Source organism: Onychomys torridus, chromosome 7 (genome assembly GCF_903995425.1).
Source record: "Onychomys torridus chromosome 7, mOncTor1.1, whole genome shotgun sequence".
Taxonomy (NCBI): Eukaryota; Metazoa; Chordata; class Mammalia; order Rodentia; family Cricetidae; genus Onychomys; species Onychomys torridus.
This window is the reverse complement of record NC_050449.1, coordinates 15585568-15607029: the sequence shown is the minus strand read 5'-3', so window position 1 is coordinate 15607029 and position 21462 is coordinate 15585568. Positions and strand designations below refer to the sequence as shown.

Sequence of the window (21462 nt, the reverse complement as noted above, 5' to 3'; positions counted from 1 at the left end):
AGCCTAAGCACCTTTAACTGTTGACTTTTTTTTTTCTTTCTTTTCCTTTTTCTTTTGAGACAAAGTCTCCCTCTGTAGACCAGGTTGACCTCAAACACAGAGATCTGCCTGTCTCTGCTTACTGAGTACTGAAATCAAGGGTATGCACCACCATGTCCAGCCACTCACTCTATTATTATTATTATTATTATTATTATTATTATTATTATTATTATATTATCATTATTATTAATTTAGTGTGTGTGTGTGTACATGGATGACATAGCATGTGTGTGGAGGTCAGAGATCAACTCTCTTGAGTCAATTCTCTCCTTCTACCATGTGTGTCTTGGGGATTGAACTCACATTGTCAGGCTTGGCAGCAGGCACCTTTACCCTCTGAGCCACCTCACTAGCTCACACACCAGAGACACGTGTAGCCCATCATCCTGGCTCCCTGGGTGCTTGGATCTCCCCTGTCTGCCTAGTGACCACATAACTGAGGTTCTTCTGTTCTTGTCAGTCTGTGTCTACTGACTAGAGGATATGGTTGCAGGGTGCACTCTTGTGTCCCTTAACTGCAGGGGACACATTCTGAGAACTGCAGTTAGGCAATCTTGCCATTGTGTAGACACAGAGTACTTGCACAGATTAAGACGGCAGGGGCCCAGGGAGGGGGGCAGCATAGTGTGCAGTGTGCAGTGGCCTGCACAAACGTGAGGGCCTGGGTTCAAACCCTCAATACCCACATAAAAGGCCATGAGTGGCATGTGCACCAGTGCTGTGGGGAGTGGAGACAGGGGGCTTACTGGGGCTTACTGGCACCAGCTCCAGGTTCAGTTAGAGACCCTTTCTCAAAGAAATAAGGTGGGAGGTGAGACAGCAGGACACCCAATGTCTTTCTCTGGCCTCTGCCTGTTCATTTCTACAGTTGATAAAATATTCTGACAAAAAACAAATTAGGGAAGAAAGGGGCTTAGTTTATCTGATAATCCCAGATTAAAGTCCATCATTGTAGAGAAGTCATGGTAGGAATTTAAAACAGCTAGTTATATCACAACCACAGTTAGGACCAAAGAAATGCATGCATACATTCTTGCTTGCTTATGCTCAGCTCAACCTCTCCATTCTCATACACTTCAGGACTCCCTGTCTACAGAACGATGTTGCCCACCATGGGCTGGGTCTTAGCACATCAGTGAACAATGAAGACAGTTCCCTACAGACACACCCACAGGCCAACTCAATATAGACAATCTCTCATTGAGACTCACTTCCTAGATAATTCTTGGTTGTTTCAAGCTGACATTAAAGCTAATCATCACGAGCTGGAGAGACGGCTCAGAGGTGAAGAGCACTGCTGCTCTTCCAGAGTCCTGGGTTCAATTCCCAGCATCCCCATGGTGGCTCACAGCTATCTATAATGGGATCTGATGTCCTCTTCTGGCCTGCAGGCACACATGTAGATAGAGAACTCATACATACAACATATAAATAAAGTAATCTTAAATAGTTAACCATGGTAAAGGTGATCACCAAGTGTCACAGAGCACAGGCCAGAACTCAACACCACTCCACTGTGATCACTGACCTTGGCTGATGATGATGGTCCAACCAACTGGTTAGTTTGGAATCAGATTTGTGCTTACCTAGTCCTGTCCATTCTTAGCCAGGGACACTTGGGCAGGTGCTTTAATATCATTCCTCTAATATTTTTATCCTCAACATGGTCCTTTAACAGTGGACCTTAGCTTGATAATGAGGGCATTCACCAGTGCTTCTTAGCATGGTACTGATAATAGTGCTACTGAGAGATTCAATGACATGCCAGGCAATCTTATGCTTACAGGAGTTAGCTACTGACAATGAATTTGGGCCAGACATGGTAGCATACCCCTTTAATTCCAGCACTTGGGAGGCAGAGGCAGGTGGATTTCTGTGAGCTCAAGGCCAACCTGATCTACATAGTGAGTTCTGGGCTAACCTGGGCTACATAGTAAAACCCTATCTCAAAAAGAAACAAAACAAAAACAAACAAAAAAACTCACAACCAACCAACCAAAATACAGTGACCTCAAAGTGACCCCTTATTACCCAATAATATTACTCAGTGAGCACTCTCAACCCAGTGTCCAGTGCATGTGTGACCTCCGTGAGTCTCCTGGGAGCATAATGCTCCTTTGGACCACACCACTCATTTAGGATCTCTTTGTTGTGTGTGTTCCTAAAGGTGTGTGCACAGGCAGGTATGTGCCAATGTATGTGGAGACCAAGGCCAACAAGGGATGTTTTCTCTATTGCTCTCCACCTTGTCCCTTTCTCCTTTTAGAGTGTGTGTATGTGCACACTTTTGTGTGCACTCACAGAGGCCAGAGGACATCAGGTGCCCTGTTCTTACTTCCAGTCTAGTCCCTAGACACAGACTCACTAAATCTGGGGCTAGACTGGCAACCAGCGAGCGCCAGTGATCCTCTTGTCTCTGCCCTCAAAGCACCAGGATTACAGGCACATGTAGCCATGCCCAGCTTTTTAGATGGGTTTTGGGCTCCAACTCAGTCTTCATACTTGCAAAGCAGGTGATCTTCCCCACTCATCTTCCTGGCCCTGCCACCCTACCCCCAACCAGTCAGGATCTATTATAGAACCTGCAGCTCATCCATATGGCTATGCTGGCTGATCAATGAGATCCAAAGATCTGTCTCTGACTCCCTCAGCACTGAGGTTACAGCTATGTGCACCACTATGCCCAGCTCTTTTGTGGGTGCTGGGGATCTGAACTCAGGTCCTCATACTTGAGTGGCAAAGCACTTTACTCCCTGAACTACCTCCTCAGGCCCACGAATGCTCACAATCACCAAAATATAACCAGTCACAAAGGTCATAGGGAAGACTGTGACTGAGTAGTGACATTCACATGATGGTTGACCTTGCCTGGTTGGCCAGTCCCTGAGGTTCACAGGTTACAGTCTTTCCAGTGACCTGCTGCTGCTCTTGTAGGTCTGGTACATGGATGGTTATTACAAAGGCCGCCGGGTGCTGGAGTTCCGTACTCTGGGAGACTTCATCAAAGGCCAGAACTTCATCCAGCACCTGCTGCCGCAGCCGTGGGCAGGGACAGGCCATGTGGTGTACAACGGCTCTCTGTTCTACAACAAGTACCAGAGCAATGTGGTGGTCAAGTACCACTTCCGGTCGCGCTCCGTGTTGGTGCAGAGGAGCCTCCCAGGGGCTGGCTACAACAACACCTTCCCCTATTCCTGGGGTGGCTTCTCCGACATGGACTTCATGGTAGACGAGAGCGGGCTGTGGGCTGTGTACACCACCAATCAGAATGCGGGCAACATTGTTGTCAGCCGGCTAGACCCTCACACCCTGGAGGTCGTGAGGTCCTGGGACACCGGGTACCCCAAGCGCAGTGCCGGGGAGGCCTTCATGATCTGCGGCGTCCTCTATGTGACCAACTCTCACCTGGCCGGAGCCAAGGTCTACTTTGCCTACTTTACCAACACGTCCAGCTACGAGTACACGGACGTGCCCTTCCACAACCAGTACTCTCACATCTCCATGCTGGATTACAACCCCAGGGAACGGGCCCTGTACACCTGGAACAACGGGCACCAGGTGCTGTACAATGTCACCCTCTTCCACGTCATCAGCACTGCCGGGGATCCCTAGGTGCCCCTGCAGAGGCTGTGGGGATCCTCCCCACACTGCCTGTGACCCCTCAGCCTTTTCGTGGTCATGCCCTTCCCATCCTAGATCCCTTCTCTCCCCGCCTCCCCAGTCCAGCTTTTTGTCCTCTGTATATCATCCATGCATTTTCTCCATCTTATTGATCTCTGCTTTTGATACTTCACTTCTGAGTCTTTCTGCCTTTTTATGGATGCTTCTCTTCCTTATTGATCAAACTTCCCTCCCTTGGTTCACTCCCTGTCCTCTTTCCTCCTCTCCCAGTTTCCCACACACTCCTTATCCCTCACTCCCTCAGTACCTCTGGATCTGAGTGCATGGATTTTTGTTTTTTAATTTATTATTTACACATTTTCTTTCCGGGTTGCCAGAATAAACCGGACCTTTGACATTTGATGCCTGGGTTGTTTTGTACCCAGCAGTGGTTAGAGAAAGAGACTTGACTCCACTGAGTCCCTGTATTCCCTGTGCTTAGTGTGACCTGAGGGTGGAGTCCTGTTTAACACCCCTTCCCTGGGGCAGCTAGCCCCCAGGAGAGCCCACTCAATCCAAAGGTGTTTCAATCAAAAGCAATTCATTTAAAAGCAATTGGGATCAGAACAACAGAGAATTCCATTATGCTGATGAAAACTGGTCTTCAATGAATATTCCCTGGTTGCTGGCTCACTATTGATCACAATGGCACATTGCTGAGCTGTCTGGGGATGTTCTAATGGCTTTTTAACAATTTGGCTGCTTTTGAGAGGTTAGGTCCCCCAATTTCTTCTCTGCTTTGTAATTGCAGGAATCATTTCTACACAAACCATACTAGTTAACAGCAAGATTCAAACTAACTTAAAAGGTGTACAGGGCCAGGTTTTTGGCAAACCCACTGCACTCCACATGAAAATTCTTTCACTTTTAAGAGGCTGGAACAGTCCTGGGAGGTGGTTAGGATGAAATGGAGGCATCAGGTATTCCTCCTTAGGTAACCTCCTGCACCTAGCAATTATTTCTCATTCTTCCCTAATAAATCTATTCACAGTGCTTAAAAAAAAAAAAAAAAAAAAGCAAAGCACACTAACCAAAAAACAGAGAGGGTGGCAGGACAGGAATAAGATAAAGGCTTAATTAGGAAACAGGGGTCCATGTAGCACAGGCTGGCCTTTTGTAGCTAAAAATGACCCTGAGCTTCTGATCCTCCTGCTTCCACCTCCACCACCACACCAGGTTTATATGGTTCCCGGGATAGAGCCCAGGGCTTCATTCATGCTAGACACTCTGCCAACAGAGCCATGGCACGATGAAGGTTTTATGTCAGCCACATCTGCCTGTGGGATGAGGCCAGAGCAGTGGTTCTCAGCCTGTGGGTCTCAACCCCTTGCCAAACCTCTATCTCTAAAATTATCTATGATTCATAACAGTAGCAAAATTAGTTATGAAGTAGCAATGAAAATAATTTTATGGTGGGGGGGGTCACCACAACATGAGGAACTGCATTAAAGGTTGGAAGCATTAGGAAGGTTGAGGACCACTGGGCTAGATGAGGCTGGAGCCAAGGTGTCATAAAAAATGAGGGATGAATCAGTCATGAGTGATGTGCAGGGCTTCCATCTGGAATGGGGGTAGTGAGTGATACATGCCACCTCCCCATCCCCGTAGTCAGCCCATTGAACCCAGAGCAGGAACAATATGTGAAGATCTCCACGGGTCCTGACTCCACCCTGCTGAGGCCACCAGGAGGCTGCTGTCCCCATCTCTAATTAATGGCCTCTGTGATTAAATCATCTCCGGGAACTTGGTCTTGGATGCCATATTGGGAAGGAAACCCATGAATAATGAATGGGGCTGCCTAATGCACTCATTTAAAACCTATTTCTAAAGGCATCCTCACAAAGAGCAATTAATTCCCACGTAAGTGAACAAGCATGACACTGGGGGGGGGGGGGGGATAAAGTCCTGGATTAGCATGAGGAGACAGACTTTATGCCACTAAAAACAGCAAAGGCTTGGCATGGAGGCGCCCACTAGTCATCCCAGTTCTTGGGAGGCTGATGTCACCTGGGTGAGACCTTGTCTCAAAATCCCAAATAAGGAGTTTGGATGCCTCCTGCCTGTGACTTGTGCTCAAGGCGGTCATGGCCTCAGATACAGAGGATGAGGCTGCAGAGTTCTAGCCTTTACAGAGTAGATTGTGCCTAGAGACACGTCCCCACAAGGGGACGTCTGTCACGCGTGGGCACGGAGTGTTTACTTGGGCCAGAGCACCTGGCAGCACATCCACCAAATGTATCACTTACACACATGCACACTCATTGCACACTCATTGCACACACACACACACACACACACACACACACACACACACAAACTACAAAAGGATGAGCAAGCAATTCCTTCCCTCATCACTGCTGGATTCATGTGTCTGTCTTCAGCTATACGGTGCTGAATTAACCAACTTTCCCTAAACCATAGATGAGCATTTGGCTATAGTCAGGAAGCTGCCATTCCCTGCTGCAGCAGCAACCCAGATTCCCCGGTATCTGGTCTGCACAAAGACAAGTTTCCATCCCCAAGATGGGGTAGGGGGAGGGAGGGAGGGAGGGAGATAGGGAAGGAGGGATGCTAAACTGTTGACATCCTAAAGGCCCAGGATTTATAGCCAGTTCCCAGTAGCAGGCCTGGGTGGGAACTTGGAGCAGGTGAGGGACACCACAGGTAGTCAATAATACATGTTGGGGACACCCAGTGGGCTCCTGGGGAACATTTGTCTAACAGCAATGTTCAGTCTTGGGTTTTCTCCGCTGTATAGACAAGGGAAGGGGTTGGCTGGGGTCCAAAAGGACAGACCCCACACAGTGGGTCCGGGATCATACAGAACAGTTACCAAGTCACATGGCCACACCCAGGGATGCACAAACTACCACTGTGGTAATTAATACCTGCCTCTTGCAGGCAGTGGTTCAGAAGTGGCAGCAGCCTGGGGACATGGTTCCAGAGTTCTTGCTGTTACAAGCCAGGATGGGGGTCCTCTCCTTTCCCTGAAAGACTCTATCATAGTTGGAGGGGTTCCACTGCCACCTGACCCCACACCCAACTGTTGCAAGACAGCAAAGCAGTGACTGCTTGCCTTGAGTACCCGCTGGCCCACTGGAGAACACTTTGCTGGAAGTATAGCCAACTCAGCTCAGCTGAGCCGGGAAGAAACTCATTAAACCTTCCTAATGACAAATGCTCCAGCAGGCAGCTGGCAAAGAGCGATTGCTGCAGAAAGCAGCCAGATGGGAGCAGGCTCAGGTGACTGTTGACGAGACTCAGGCCTGTGGGGAGGGAGGGAGGGAGGGAGGGCTCCCTTGGGGTCCAGGCTTAATATTGCTCTGGTCCCCAAGCCTCACTAGTTGCAGCAACCCCCACTACCCAGGCTGGCCCATCACTTGTGGGTTAGACAGAGACCTGATTGAATTCTGAGCCCTCAGGCCAAGCTAGGCTCAGGGGCAGTCTGAAGAGACATGGCCCTAGCCAAGGTGGGAGAGCCCTTCCCTTCTCCTCCCACTTGCCACTCAAAGTAGCATCCATTCCCCAGCTCCCTCTACCAGGATCCCTGCTCTTCTAGGAGCTGAAAAAGCCCCCTCTCCTCCAGTGGAAGGGGCCTCTGTTGCCATGGAAACAGCATCTGGAGGGTGCTAGGTCTGGTGGCTGAACCCAGGAATAACCAGCCAGAAGTGGGTGGCAGATGCTGGATGCAATATGTTCTCACCAATAAGCAGTCTCTCTGTATGTGCAGGGTATGGGGTGTGCCAAGTCAGGTGCTGAGCTGGGTTCCCCCAGGATCTCTCCAGACCTACCAGCTGGGAATTGGGATGTGTGTGTGGGTGGTGTGTGTATCCTTGAACAGTCTCCAGGAGGCTTGGCATAACTGGGTCTGGACTGGTGGGTCCCAGAGGTACCTTGCTGCCCAGAGTCTAGCTAGTGGGAAAAATTCCTGTCAGCACCCCCAGGCCCTGGAAAAGGTGGCTTCTTGGGGCTGGAGAACAGTTTGGATACCTGGGCTTTGGGGCATGGTGGGTGACAGTTCCCTCCCCGAGACAGAGCCCACACCTCACCAGGAAGGTAATGAGATATAGGACAACCAATCAGTGGTTCCAGATTTATTGGAAGATGCATGGGGTGCTGCATCACACCCTGAGGCTGAGTTGCTGCATCACCAGGTGTGGAGCATCTGCTTTTTGCAACTGAACAGAGAAACGGAGCATATAACTAACAAGAAACAAGGCCCTCCTGCCTGCCTCTGGGATCTGGGGAGTCAGGTCACTTCTGACTCCCTGAGCCTGGGGGCCTCCATACCCCCATGCCCTTATGAAGTCAATTCCTTCAGAAGGAGCCTGGCTAGGACAGCCCCAACTGGGGTCAAACAGGGAGCAGGAAGCTCAGAGTCCCCACCTCAGAGCCCCTCTCCCAGCCACTAGGAACAATAAATACTGTGTGACAGTAGCAGGAAGGGGCGTCCATGGGCTGCTGGGCAGCCCGAGCAGGCTGGCCAGGTGCCTGCCCTCATTCTGTGCGCAGGATGATATGGATGCCGGAATCTGTGAACACTGGCCCACTCATCTCCCCTGTCCGTAGAGCAAATGATGCATCTTCAAACGGTTTCTGCATCTGACCTGTGTGAAACAGCAGAGGTGGTGGGGGTCAGGCACGGTTGCATGGCAGATGGGGCTCCTGCCTGCACCTAATCTCAAGCATATTCATTACAGAGTTTATGGCCCTGTCACTGCAGTGCTGAGCTGTGGCCCAGCTGAGGGCCACAGGCCCATTAAGGAGGCTCTGGGAAGCCCAAGGACAGCATGAAGGATGGCAGGCAGAGCAGTGCCATGTATTTAGACACTACATGATGAACTCTCCTGGTTCCCAGCCGAGCATCATCTGTCCTGCAGGGAGCTTGGGCTGACAGCAGAGGGCTTTGCTAGGCTCCCTCTCCCAGGCAGGTGCCCACACCTCACACTCTCAGCCCATGCCGAGGAGATGAAGGACAAAGGGAGGAGGAGGAGGAGGATCCTGATTTCCTCTGCCCTTGGCAGACAAGTCTGAGTTCTGGGTTGCCTGTCTGGTCCTGACCTTGCCTGCCAAAGGGAAGAATAGGATTCTGGGTGACAGGCCCTGAAGTTCTCAGGGATCCCGTCCTATAGCTCTATCAGGAGATGGCAATGACAGAACGGATTCACCTTGACGGGCCTGTGAGGGGACAATGATCCTGGAGGGAAGATACCAGTGAGGTTTTATATCCCTTTGCAGCACAAAACAACAACAACAAAAAAAACCACAGGCCAGGAAGCCTGAGGGCTGTGCTGCCACCTGGTGGACCAGGAAGGCACAGAGTAGGGCTTCCCTCCCTTCTTGGGCCCAACCACCCCCAATACTAGAGGGAAGGGGCTGGGAGTACCCACTCTTGCCCACCTCTGCTGAAGGCACCCAGGTCTCCTCTGGCTTTGGCAGAGCTGCAATCGCTGAACTGTGAGGCCAGAGATTCAAAGTCTTCTTCTCCTGACTTAATCTTCTGGATGTAGCCTGTAGGGACACAAGAGGAGAGCCCCATGTCAGAGACACAGGGGCCAGCCAGGACACAGGGAGAGCAAGCCACTCCTAGGAGCTGGTGAGGCCTGGCCTGTGCACCTTGCTCCCTATAAAGACATGCTGCTGCCCTCTCAAAACACCTCCCACCCCCTCATGCCCAAGCAATCACACCTGTGTCCTTATCATGTGCACCCATGAAGATGGTCCTCCCACATGCATGTCCCCAGGGTGCAAACCTGTCAGCCATCCCCATGCACCCGTGGCCATACTATTACCTTAATAGCCAGGCTAGTCACCCACAGATGCACAAGAATATAAGCACCCACACACGCACTCAGTGACCTCTTTTCAGCCCTGGATACAAACAGAGTTGGAACCTCACAGATGACTGCCCACCTCTAGTCCTGGGGCAGTCTCAAGGTTCCGGAGACCGCAGGTGGCTAGCATGCAGCTAAGCTCTGCACAGGAGCTGGTGACATTGTCAGCTGTGGGCATTAGGAGTCCCCACCCGTGCAACATGAGAGGCACAACAGAGCGCTCACTAGGACATTTTGAAGAGACTCTGAGGCGAGGCTGTAAGGGCTGTGTGTGAGCACCAGCACAATTGTCCCACAGTATATTGGCAGTGCCCAGGAGGCATTAAAGCATCTCCCCTGGGCCGTGACTCTCCTCCGGGTTAGGAGGTCAGGGCTGCTGGGAGGAAGGTATTCAAAGTGACTGAAGCAAAGTCTCAAAATAACAATAACAAAGTCATGTGTCAAAGTCTGACTGTGTTCCATCCCTGGAACCCACAACAGTGGAAGGAGAGAGCCAACTCCTGTAAGTTGTCCTCTGACCTTCAAACACACTCACCAACCACCAAACCCCATCAAAACAAACAAACAACAAAATGTAAAGGGCCTAGGCTCAGAGCAGTGTGACCACAGCACCATGTCTGTATGACTCATGTCTCAGGAGCAGGAGGCACATGCATGCCGATATGTGGAGAATATGTTACGCACACACAGACAGGTGCTAGGTGGGGAGCTGCCAGGCACCTGAGTCCAGGCAGTGCCTGAAGTAGGCAAAATAAAAGCCTGTGACACATAAGACGTCTTGTCTCCTACTCCTGCCTGTAAGCCATCACACAGACTTCCAGGGCAGCCACCCTCACCTGTGCAGCCCTCAAAGCTTTCCCAGAGAGCCTGGCAGACTACCCAGGAGACCCTGTCCTTTTATCTGAGATTGGGCCTCCTATTCAGTTTAGGCTATCCTTGAACCCTCAACCTTCCTGCCTCATTAGGCTCCACAATGAGCTCTTTGCAGATGAGGATGGCCTGATATAGCTGCTGCTGGACTTCCACCCACCCTTCCCTCCTGATCTTTGAAAGGCTTCTGAACACCTATGAGCTGTCCAATGTGCACAGCACTGAAGGTTCCAACTGGTGCTTTTCTGACAAGCTGCTCTAACCAGTGCCTCGAGGCCCAGGAACCCAAGCACTTCCCAGGGGCCCTGAGCCTCAGGCTCCCCCAGGGTACCAATGCCTGGCACACAGGGCAGGCAGTATAACTGAGAGCCCAGGAGTCATCCTTATCTGAATGCACTGCATAGCAGCTACCTTGGTGTTTGGTCTACACACTGCCAGGGTACACTGACTACTAGGGGCTTCTCAACTCCTCTCTGTTCTGCCTATACTCGTTGCCTTGGTCAAGAACTGGCTGTCAGCCAGGCAGTGGTGGCGCACGCCTTTAATCCCAGCACTCGGAAAGCAGAGCCAGGTAGATCTCTGTGAGTTTGAGGCCAGCCTGGGCTACCAAGTGAGTCCCAGGAAAGGCGCAAAGCTACAGAGAAACCCTGTCTCGAAAAACAAAAAACAAAACAAAACAAAAAAAAAGAACTGGCTGTCACCACAAAGTACTTCGTAGAGTCTGTCAGAGGCACACAGGCCATATGGTTTGACCTGTTTATCATGGTGACTTCTGTTTGGAAGCCACCCCTGGTATTAAGAGTCCCTGTGTACAGAATGAATCTATAACAGTGATCCTGACCTGGTAAACTCCTGCTTCTCCTCTCCCTGGATGCCTGGCTGTGTTCCCAGCCCCACCTTCACAGCACTGAACTCCCCATATTCTTCTGTGGAGATCAAAGGATCTACCCAAGATCTGCCCACCTCCAGCCTACGTCCACCTAGACGTAGCCATGGCCACAGGGATCTGTAAATGGGATAGCCAGGGTTTCTTTCTTAAAGTTCATTTTTATTTTATGTACATTGGTGTTTTGCCTCCATATATGTCTGTGTGACAGGGTCACATTTGGAGTTACAGACATTTGATAGCTACCATGCGGGTGCTGGGAATTGAAACTGGGTCCTCTGGAAGAGCCATCAGTGCTCTTAATGTAAAAGCTGAGCCATCTCCCAGCCCCGCACTCTCCAGCCATAGTTTCTTGCCCATGGTCAAGCTACAGCTGTTTAATAGTGACAGCACTGGGCTGAGTGGTACATGCCTATAGTCCTGTTACTCAGGACACTGAGGCAGTCTAGGCTACATAATGACAATTTTACTGTCTCAAAAAAGAAAGGAAGTCTAGCCAGGTGTCCTTATTCACCACTGTTTCACACCCTGTACTTAGACCTGTGCACAAGACAGGAGTCCCTGGAAGCCAAGGAATTCATGAGTAAGTGAAGCAGAAGTTATCCAGGAGGAAGGAGAGAGGGATCCATCACTATTCTTCACAAAGACACTGCCATCTCCTGCTTTTTGTTACCTGGACCTCTGTATTCAGAAGATGAGTTCAGACTTCCTGGGCTCCTTCAGGACAAACCCCAGCCTCACTGGGAAGTGGGGAGGAAGCAACTCCTGAGGGTAGCTGCCCAATGTGGCCAACAGCATCCCAGCCAGGACTCTGAATTCTGCCTCTTGGAGCAGCCTCTCCAGAGCTCGCTCCCACACTGGCACAGAGTCCTCTACTTGCCCTGGGGTTGCATAGGCTCATCTATGTGAATGCTTAGTAACCAAGGAGTGGAACTGTTTGGAGGGTTAGAAGGATTAGGGGGTGTGGCCTTGTTGGAGAAAGTCTATTGCCAAGGGTTGGCTTTGAGGTTTCAGAAGCCCACACCAGGCCCAGTGTTACTTTCTCTCTGCCTGCTGCCTGCGGATCAGATATGAAGTTCTCAGCTACTTCCCCAGTGCCATTTGAGCCACCATGCTCCCCACTATATGGACAATTCTGAAATGGAAAACAAGCCCCAATTAATGCTTTCTTTTATAAGAGCTGCCTTGGTCATGGTGTCTCTTGACAGCAGCAGAACGAAGACAAGAGTGTTCAGGAGCTTCCCAGATAGCAAGCCTAACTGGTCAGTGTCCACTTCTGTAGACTTCTGTAGGCTCAGCAGTCCCTAAGTTTCAGAAGGGGTTAGGCCCAGCTCTAACTCCAGCTGCTGGGATCTGACCCTGTTCTGTGGTTCTTCAGCCTTATGAACAGCCAGTGGCTGAGGGGAGGGGTAATTCTGCTTCTGGGAGCCTCATGAAATGCCTGGCCTATGAACTGGGGCAATGGGGAGCCATGGAGATGGTTCAGTGGGTAAAGGTACTTGTGCCATTCCTGACTGAGCTCCATTCAGGATCCCCACAGCGGAACAGGAGAACCAACTCCTCCTGTAGGTTTTCCTCTAACCTCAACATGCCTGTAGTGGCATGCTTGCACACGTACAAATAAATGAGTGTAACGAAAAGAAAAATGAATGGGTTAATGGGAACTCTCACTTCAGAGGGTGGTTCTGAGGGATGAATGAGTGACTGCCATAGTCAAGCCTGACGCAGAGCAGAACAAGTCCCTGACAGATATAAATGCTCATTGCTCTGCTATAGGCTGCATGATAATGTCCCAATATTCACTATGAAGAAGACCTGGTTCCTGGTATGACTATCCTTGGAGTCTACAAGGGTGGGCCATGAAATGATAAGGACCTGTTCATAAAAAGAGACACAGCCAGGCTAAGGCTTGAGCTCAGTTGGCAGAGTGCTTGCCTTTCTGCACCAGGCCCAGGTTCAAACCCCAAAGTAGGATGGCAGAGCAAACCTATAATCTCAGCACTCAGGAGCTAGAGGTGGACAGGTCAGAAGTTCAGGGTCACCCTTGGCTACACAGGGAGTTTAAGGTCAGCCTGGACTGCATAAACTCTATCATTAAAGGGGAGAGGGAGGAGGGGCACAGAGATAGCCAAGATCACCAAAGACACAACAGAAGCAGCAGCTATCTGTAAGACAAGAAAAGCAATCTCACCAAGAACCTGACGGGGAAAAGGAGAAAGGCACAGGTCTGTGGTGGTTGGAGAATGAATCTAGGGAAAAGCATAGGCATAGACTTTTCCAGATCCGTGAGAAAAGAAACTTCTGTCACCCAAGCTACCTAGCTTGTGGCATTGTGTTACAGCAGACTAAGGGACAGAATGAACCAAAAGAGTGTTTCCTCACCCTAAAAATGTTTAAGACAATCCTGTTGCCCATTCTACAGAATCAAAGCTCTCCTAGATCACAGGTGGCCAATAGGGAAAGGGTCTGGTCAGGGAAGATGTAACATCATTGGGTGTGTCATACTAAAAGACCCAAGACCCAGCAGGAGGGGCCAGAGACCCAGCCATAGACCATTACGCTGGATGGTATCACTCTACCAGAGGAGATGGCTGAACCTTGAAGCCTGGAAAAGGGTGATGCTTATACTCTTATTTGGGCCTCCCAGAATTCTCAGGGCCTGGATAAGCAGGGACAGAGCAAGAGAACAGGGAGCTAGGGCCTATCCACAGCTTGGCTGACTCAGACAAGGACATGGTAATGTCACCAGCTGGGCCTCAGGTTTCTTCTGGCTGTTGCCCAGCAGCTATGGCAGAGCCAGTGCTGAAAAAGGAGCCGTGGCAGGGATGCAGAGGTGCTGCTTCCAAAGCGGGCAGTCTGTTCCAGACAAAGGTACCAAGCAACTGGGAGATACTACCTCTAACACCATTACCTGATCCCCTTGCAATAAGATCTGGGTTTAAGGAGAGCCATTGTCTCAGAAAAAAACCACCCAACAAACAAAAACAAAACAAACAAACAAACAAAAACCACCCAACAAACAAACATGGGACTGGATTGAAGGGTCAGTGGTTCAATGATGGTTTTTTGTTCATTTGCCTTTGTTGACTTAATAACTCAACACAGAATTTTCTTCTTGGACCCAGGTTTGGTTCCCAGAACATATATGGCAGATCACAACTGCCTGTTTCTCTAGTTCTAGGGGATCTGATGCCTTCTTCTAGCTTCCATGGGTAGCAGGCATACATGTGGTGTGCGTATACATGTAAGTATTCACACATACACAAAAAGTAATCTTAACAAACAAATCACACAAAGGGCCAGCAAGATGGCTTAGCAGACAGGTGATTGCATTTGCTACCAAGCCAGATGATCTGAATTTAATCCCCAGGACTTACATGGTAAGTGGAAGCTCACCCCTGAGACTTGTACGTACGTGTGTGTATACACACACACACACACACACACACACACACACACACACACACACACACAAGAGATGTTTTAGAGGTTAAGAGCACTGGCTGCTCTTACAAAATACCTGGGTTCAATTCCCAGCACCCACATTGTAGCTCACAAACCTACCTCCAATTTTAGGAAATACAATGTCTTCTCCTAGCTTCCTCTGTTCCAGGCACACACATGTCACACATACATATATGCATGCAAAAGACCCATACATATATTCATCAAAAATAGGTAGTTTTTAAAAAAAATCCACAAACAAAGAATGAACAACCAATTCTGCCAACCTTGCTGTAAATCATAAAGAAACGGAAGAGAAGGGGCCAACTCTGTGCTTGCCAGACCCACCCACAGATGGCCAGGCCCCTCCCTCCCGAATGACCAAAACTGCCTCGAATCTGGCTACAGTGGTCTTTGGGGGCAGTTATAAATTAATGCTCGTTTTATAGAAGAGGAAAGTGAGTCTTGAGTGAGGTTCTGGGTCTCTCAGATCACAGAGCTTATCAGACACTGCTATTATCTAACCAGGGTATGCTGGCTTTCTAGACCTGCTCACTCCACAGAGCAAGTAGAAAGGAGAGAGAGGCCTGCATGGGCCAAGCTCATCCCAAGTATCAGCACTTCTTTCCAAGGTCTTCAAACAGCCGAGGCTGGCCTCAAACTCAATATGTAGGACCTTGACTTTAAAAAGAAGAAAGAAAGAAAGAAAGAAAGAAAGAAAGAAAGAAAGAAAGAAAGAGAAAGAAAGAAAGAAAGAAAGAAGGAAAGAAAGAAGGAAAGAAAGAAAGAAAGAAAGAGAAAATTGCAGGGGCTGGAGAGATGGCTGCTCTTCCAGAGGTCCTGAGTTCAATTCCCAGCAACTACATGGTGGCTCTCAACTATCTGTAATGAGATCTGGCGCCCTCTTCTGGCCTGCAGGCAGACATACAGGCAGAACATTGTATTCATAATAAACAAATAAATTTTTTTTTTAAACTGCATTTATTTGTACACACATGACAGTATTTTCACTGAGGTGACAGGACAACCTGAGGGGGTTGGTTCTCTCCTTCAACTGTGTGAATCCCAGGAACTGAATTGAGGCCCTCAGGCTTACTGGCAAGTGCCTTTGCAGGAGACATCTTTCCAGCACCAAGCTTGAATTTCTGATCCTTCTGTCTGTCTCTGTCTCTATGCTGAGATTACAGAGCCAGGTTCACAGGGTACTAGACCCTGAAGCCAGGGCTCCCTGCAAGCTAGGTGAGCATGCTAACAAATGAGTTAGCATCCCCAGTACAATACAGGTACTTCTCTACAAGTGACAGCTGAGCAGACTGGGTGGAGGGTCTGGTGGACTTCTCTAAGGCCCCCATGATGGGCAGTGCTTATTGTCAACTTGGCAGAATCTAAAATAACCTGGCAGATAGGCTGCTGGGAATCCTGTGGGAATTATCTTGATTATGTTAATCGGTATGGTATGACCATCTTACTTGTTGGCAGGACCATCCCCTGGGTAGGGATTCCAGCCTAAAGAAAAGACAAGACACCCGAGCACCAGCACAGGCACATTGTTCTTTGTTCCTGACAATATTATGATGTCACCCACTCTTGACTCTGACTTTCCTGCTGTGACCTGTGACCTGGAACTGTGATGTCAGTCCAAACAAACCTTTCTCCCTTAAGCTGCTTATCGTTTTTTAAAAACCTTTTTTGGGACAGTGGGGAGAGGCATGGCAGCACACTATCATGGTGGGCTGAGGAGGTGAGAGAACAATTCCCAGGATTGGGCTTTCTCCTTCACCATATGCATCCTTGGAATGGAATTCAGGTCCTCGGGTTCAGCCGGCAAGTGCCTTTGCTGTCTGAACCCCCTTGCTCACCCTTGTCAGAGTATTTTGTCACAGGAACAGGAAAAGGAACTGAGATAGGCCCCCCAGCAAGCCCCCTCTTCCCCCACTCACCATTGATCAGCTCCAGTGCCTCCTCCTTGCTCCTGGTAATCTTTTCCTGCCGCCAGGATGAGGGCCTCCGAGATTGACTGTGCTTTACCAGCAGGTGCGAGCAGCGTACCCTGGCCGGCTCCCCCTGGCCATTCTTGCTACTGCCTCCAACACTGCTGCCGCCGCTGGGCCGCTCCCACTGGCTGGCATTGGTGATGTGATTGAAGTAGTACACTCGGCCTAGGGGAGAGCAGCACCTTGTTCAGCTTAGGCTGGGTTGAGGAGGACTCCATCCTGAAAGCCAGGATTAGGACCTGCTTGGGAGGTGCCTTCTTCAACAGACCCATTTCCTGATCTACCCTGTGCTACAGGCTTGGGAGGATGCTGTGCCCACCAGGACCTGTCTCAGACAGGACTGTGCTAATGCTCTAGGTGGAGACACACACTAAACCAGCAATCAGAAAAAACAGCTTCCAGGTCTGCATAATGGCTCGGCAGGTAAAGGAACTTAACAAGCTGAGTGTGAGCTCCAGGAACTTGCCTAGTGAAAGGAGAACCCACCCACCCCAAGATGTCCTCCAACTTCCACAGGTACACATGCCATCCTACAAAATAAATAAGACCAAAGCTCAAAAGCATCCTCAGCTTTAGAGTTTGAGAGCAAATTTGGCTACATGGGACCCAATTTCAAAAATACATAACCAAACAAATACCATAGGGTTGGGGATCCAGCTTACTGACACAGTGCTTGCCTGACATTTGTGAGGTTTTAGGTTCAAGTCCCAGTATCACACATTCACCAAAAAGGTAAGAGTATGACTGTTTCTATCCATCAATCCACTGCAAACAAAACCCAGGCATCACCTCCTCTATCTCTGCTCACAGAAGCAGCAATTATATCTTGTGTATAAAAGGTAGATACCCCAAAGCTCTATTCTTTTTGGGAGGCAGAGGGGAGAAGAGGGTTCAAGACAGGGTTTCTCTGTGTAACAGCTCTGGCTGTCCTGGAACTCATTTTATAGACCAGGTTGCCCTGAAACTCAGACATCTGCCTGCCTCTGCCTCCTGAATGCTAGGATTAAAGCCGTGTGCCACTGCCACCACCACCCGGCCCAAAGCTTTATTCTTTTTTTTTTTTTTCCGAGACAGGGTTTCTCTGCGTTTTTTTGGTGCTTGTCCTGGATCTCACTCTGTAGATCAGGTTGGCCTTGAACTCACAGAGATCCTCCTGGCTCTGCCTCCCAAGTGCTGGGATTAAAGGTCCGCACCACCACTGCCTGACTCCAAAGCTTTATTCTTAATCCCTACCCTGGTAGCCTAAACTGGAGAGCAAGGAAGCAGCATTATTGAGGGCTGATGTCATCTAAGAGACATCTAAGCGACAGTGACGTGCATAAAGGAGATGGTAAATCAAAAACTTGAGGGAAAAGCCTGGCTTGGTGAGGGACATCTGTAAGCCTAGCACTAGGGAGGCTGAGGCAGGAGGATGGATATCTGCTATTGGAAGCCAGTCAGGTAAGTTTGCAAGACTGTCTCAAAAAAAGTGAAGGAGAGCTGGCTGTGGTGGTGTACATAGGTCGGATTTGCTGAAGGAGGAGGTGGAGGCTGGAGGATCACAAGTTTGAGGCTAGCCTGGGCTACACATTTTTAGCCAGGTGGTGATGGGTAGACACCTTTAATCGGAAGGCAGAAGCAGGCGGATCTCTGAGTTCCAGACCAGTCTGCTCTATAGAGTAAGTTCCAAAACAGCCAGGACTACACAGAGAACCCCTGGCTCAAAAAACTGGGGAAAAAAAAAATAGTAAAAGGGAAAAGCCCGGGCGGTGGTGGTGCATGTCTTTAATCCCAGCACTCAGGAGGCAGAGGCAGGCAGATCTCTGGGAGTTCGAGGTCAGCCTGGTCTACAGAGTGAGTTCCAGGACAGCCAGAGCTGTTACACAGGGAAACCCTATCTTGAAAAACCAAAGAAAAAAAGGCTATCATAGTCCTACAGAATAAATGGCAAGAATTGGTCTGCTGCCAGGCAGAGGGTCAGGTTTTTTGTTTGTTTTAGAAGTCTCACTATGAGGGCTGGCAAGATGGCTCCAAGATTAAGAGCATAAACTGCTCTTCTAGGGGACAGGGGTTCAATTTCCAGTACCCACATGGAGACTCACTACTGTCTCTAATTCCAGTCTGAGGGCATCTGGCACCCTCTTCAGACCTCTCTGTGGGCACTGCGTGCACATGGTGATAGAAGAGCAAACCTAACATTGTTAAAAAGTCTCCATAGCCCAGAATAACTATGAACTGGAGACCCTCCCGCTTCTGCTTCTTAGGTGCTGGAAATACAGCTATGTGCTGCCACACCCACCTAGAAGCATGTTTATGCTTGAGGTCACAACCCCAGGCTGGGAATGGAGCAGCCTAGGTAGGAGTAAGGACTCTAAGGCTAAATCCAACTAAAACCTTAGTAACTGGCCATCTCCCTGAACCTCAGCTTTCTCATCTGAAAAACTGGGGCAAGAGAATATAGACATCAGAGCTAGGCATGGTGACACATGAGTGTAGTCCCAGTGCTTGAAAGCAGAAGCAGAAGGATCATGAGCAGCTTGGGCTATACAGCAAGACTTTATCTTAGTGTGTGATGGTAATCTGAGCAGAGGGGTGAAGGAGGAAGACCAGAGGTTCAAGGTCATCCTTCGATAGGTAGCAAATTCAAGACTAGTCTGAGCTCTCCACACACACACACACACACACACACACACACACACACACACAGCAAATTTTAAAAAGAAAGTGGCTTAATGGGTAAATGTGCTTGCAGCCAAGTTTAAAGATGTGTTTGATCTCATGGTGGAAAGAGAGAAGTTAATGTCTGATCTCCACATGCATACACACTAAATATACTACTACTAATATTACTAATAAAGATTCTTGTCTCAATAAATATATTGGGCAATGTAGTGTGTGCCTGTAATCCCAGCGCTTGGGGGAATGAAGCAGGAGGATCGAGCACCCTGACCATAGAGATCCAGTCTCACATCTTTCCACCTCTACCCCCTCCTAAAAAGGGGGAAAGAGAATAAGAACATTAAACCTAGCCATGTTAATTCAGAGAGCTAACGTATGCAGCGTCTAGGACCCTGATATTCAATAAGAATTATGAGCGAGCTCTGTAGGCAGCGGCGACCCGAGATGTCCGACCGCTCCACTGGGCGTTGCCACTGACACTAGCAAGGGGACTCTGGGGACAGGAACTCACTGCATTCCAGGGCATTCCCAGTCCCTGAACTGCATCATCTGTTGAGTTCTTTCCGTGTCCTGGCCTTAGTTTACCCACTAGGAAAATGAGAGCAATTCCTTCCTTGAAAGATGGGCACGACAGAGAGGGAGGAGAGAGAATGAGCCAAGGAAAAAGGAAAGGAGAGAGGAAAGGAGAGGGAGAAGAGGGAGGGACGGAGATGGAGGGAGCGAGGGAGGGTGAGGGATAGGAGAGGAAGGAACCACACTGACGTACAGACTTGAAACAGACTGAATTCTTTCAAAGCGCTTGGCACCGTGCTTGGCCCAGAGGTGAAGCGGCCTGTTTATAAGCCATTGCTGTCGCGGGATCCCGCGCTGGAGATGACCGGGCACGTGTCACAGATGCTGCCCGAGAACCCACATCAGAGCGGCCCACGCCCTCTGCACCAGGTCGGGGTCTCTTCCTCCCGAGGGAGCCCTGAGGTGCAGCTTCGTCTCCTAAGGGCGTCCGGGCCCAGTGGTGAGCGAGGGTCCGGGCGTGCCCGTACCTGCCCCACCTCTTGCCTCAGTTTCTGACTCTCCGGCCCGTTACGCCGCGGAGGAGCCCAGACCTCCACGCCAGAGGCAGGGCGGTGATGCGGCCCGCCTGTCCCCGTGAGCTCGAGCCCAATTTCTGCAATCTCACCAGGCCCCGGCCCAGCCCCTGGCCGACGCCCAAGAGGTACCTGAGCTGCGACTCATGCGCTTCTCCCAGCCCGGCGGCAGCTTCTCCTCGTCCGCCATCTTCCCTCCTGCCGCAGCGCCAGCTCCGCCTCCGCGGCTTTGACCCCGCGCCAACCTGCGCCACTGTTGATTGGCTCGTCCAGTAGAGACGCCCATTGGACGGTCCCACGGCGTCTCTAGCGCTCTAGCATCTTATTGGACTCCCTCGCAATTTCCTGGACCGCCCCTACACACACTCTCCGCCCCCTCGACCCGACATCACTGCTGATTGGCTCACCTGGAAGCGACGTCCATTGGACGCTCAGGCTCCCTTTAAGCGTCAAAATGTCTCTGCAAACCTTCTTGGTGGGCTTAGCCCACAGAGTAGAGCTTATTGATTGGTTCCCGTGGCAGCCAATCCCGCCTTATTGAGCCGCTCTCGGAGGTCGGCCAGCCTCCACGCGGAAGCGGCTCACTAGTAAGGAGGTATTTGGTGCTTTTGCTGTATTTTACCGTTGCCATAGTAATGCAGTTGCCTTGGCGACGAGAAGCTAAGTGCCCAAAGCCTAAATTTGGCTTTTCAGTTCTCCCTCATCCCACCTGTTTCCTCCAAAGCGAAGCCAGTCCTTTTTGGTTTTTTCAAGGCTAACCATTTCACTGGTCTACTCACCCACTTTCCAAGTCTTTTTTAGAACCTACTTCTACTTATTCCTTCTCCATCTGGCTCCTTCCTAGGTCCTAGGCTGGGTAATGGCATTGCCACTAGGATGAGGAAAGGGAATAGGGGAGGGTGGGCGGCTCCAACGACCAGTTTAAGTCAATTGATAGTCTCTGGAGGAAACAGACATGGTGGTGCATACCCAGCACTCAGAAGGCAGAG

The 21462-nt window shown here is 50.0% G+C and overlaps 2 protein-coding genes across 4 annotated transcripts in view; one reads left to right on the top strand and one right to left on the bottom strand.

Annotated features, from left to right (window-relative positions):
- Olfm2 (olfactomedin 2) overlaps positions 1–4065 on the top strand; it is an 81445-nt gene extending 77380 nt beyond the window's left edge. For all 3 annotated transcript variants that reach the window (XM_036193508.1, XM_036193507.1, XM_036193509.1), the window contains exon 6: positions 2977–4065. In XM_036193508.1, coding sequence (XP_036049401.1) covers positions 2977–3654 — 678 coding nt within the window. In that variant the 3' untranslated portion in view covers positions 3655–4065. The remainder of the gene's footprint in view (positions 1–2976) is intronic.
- A 3716-nt stretch (positions 4066–7781) lies between these two features.
- Pin1 (peptidylprolyl cis/trans isomerase, NIMA-interacting 1) lies at positions 7782–20711 on the bottom strand. The gene is made up of 4 exons (XM_036194294.1): positions 20606–20711; positions 16677–16895; positions 9103–9213; positions 7782–8309 (listed from the first exon to the last, which is right to left on the bottom strand). Exons 1-4 carry the CDS (start codon positions 20661–20663, stop codon positions 8200–8202), a joined length of 498 nt encoding a protein of 165 aa, XP_036050187.1. The 5' UTR covers positions 20664–20711; the 3' UTR covers positions 7782–8199.
- Between the last annotated feature and the right edge of the window lie 751 nt (positions 20712–21462).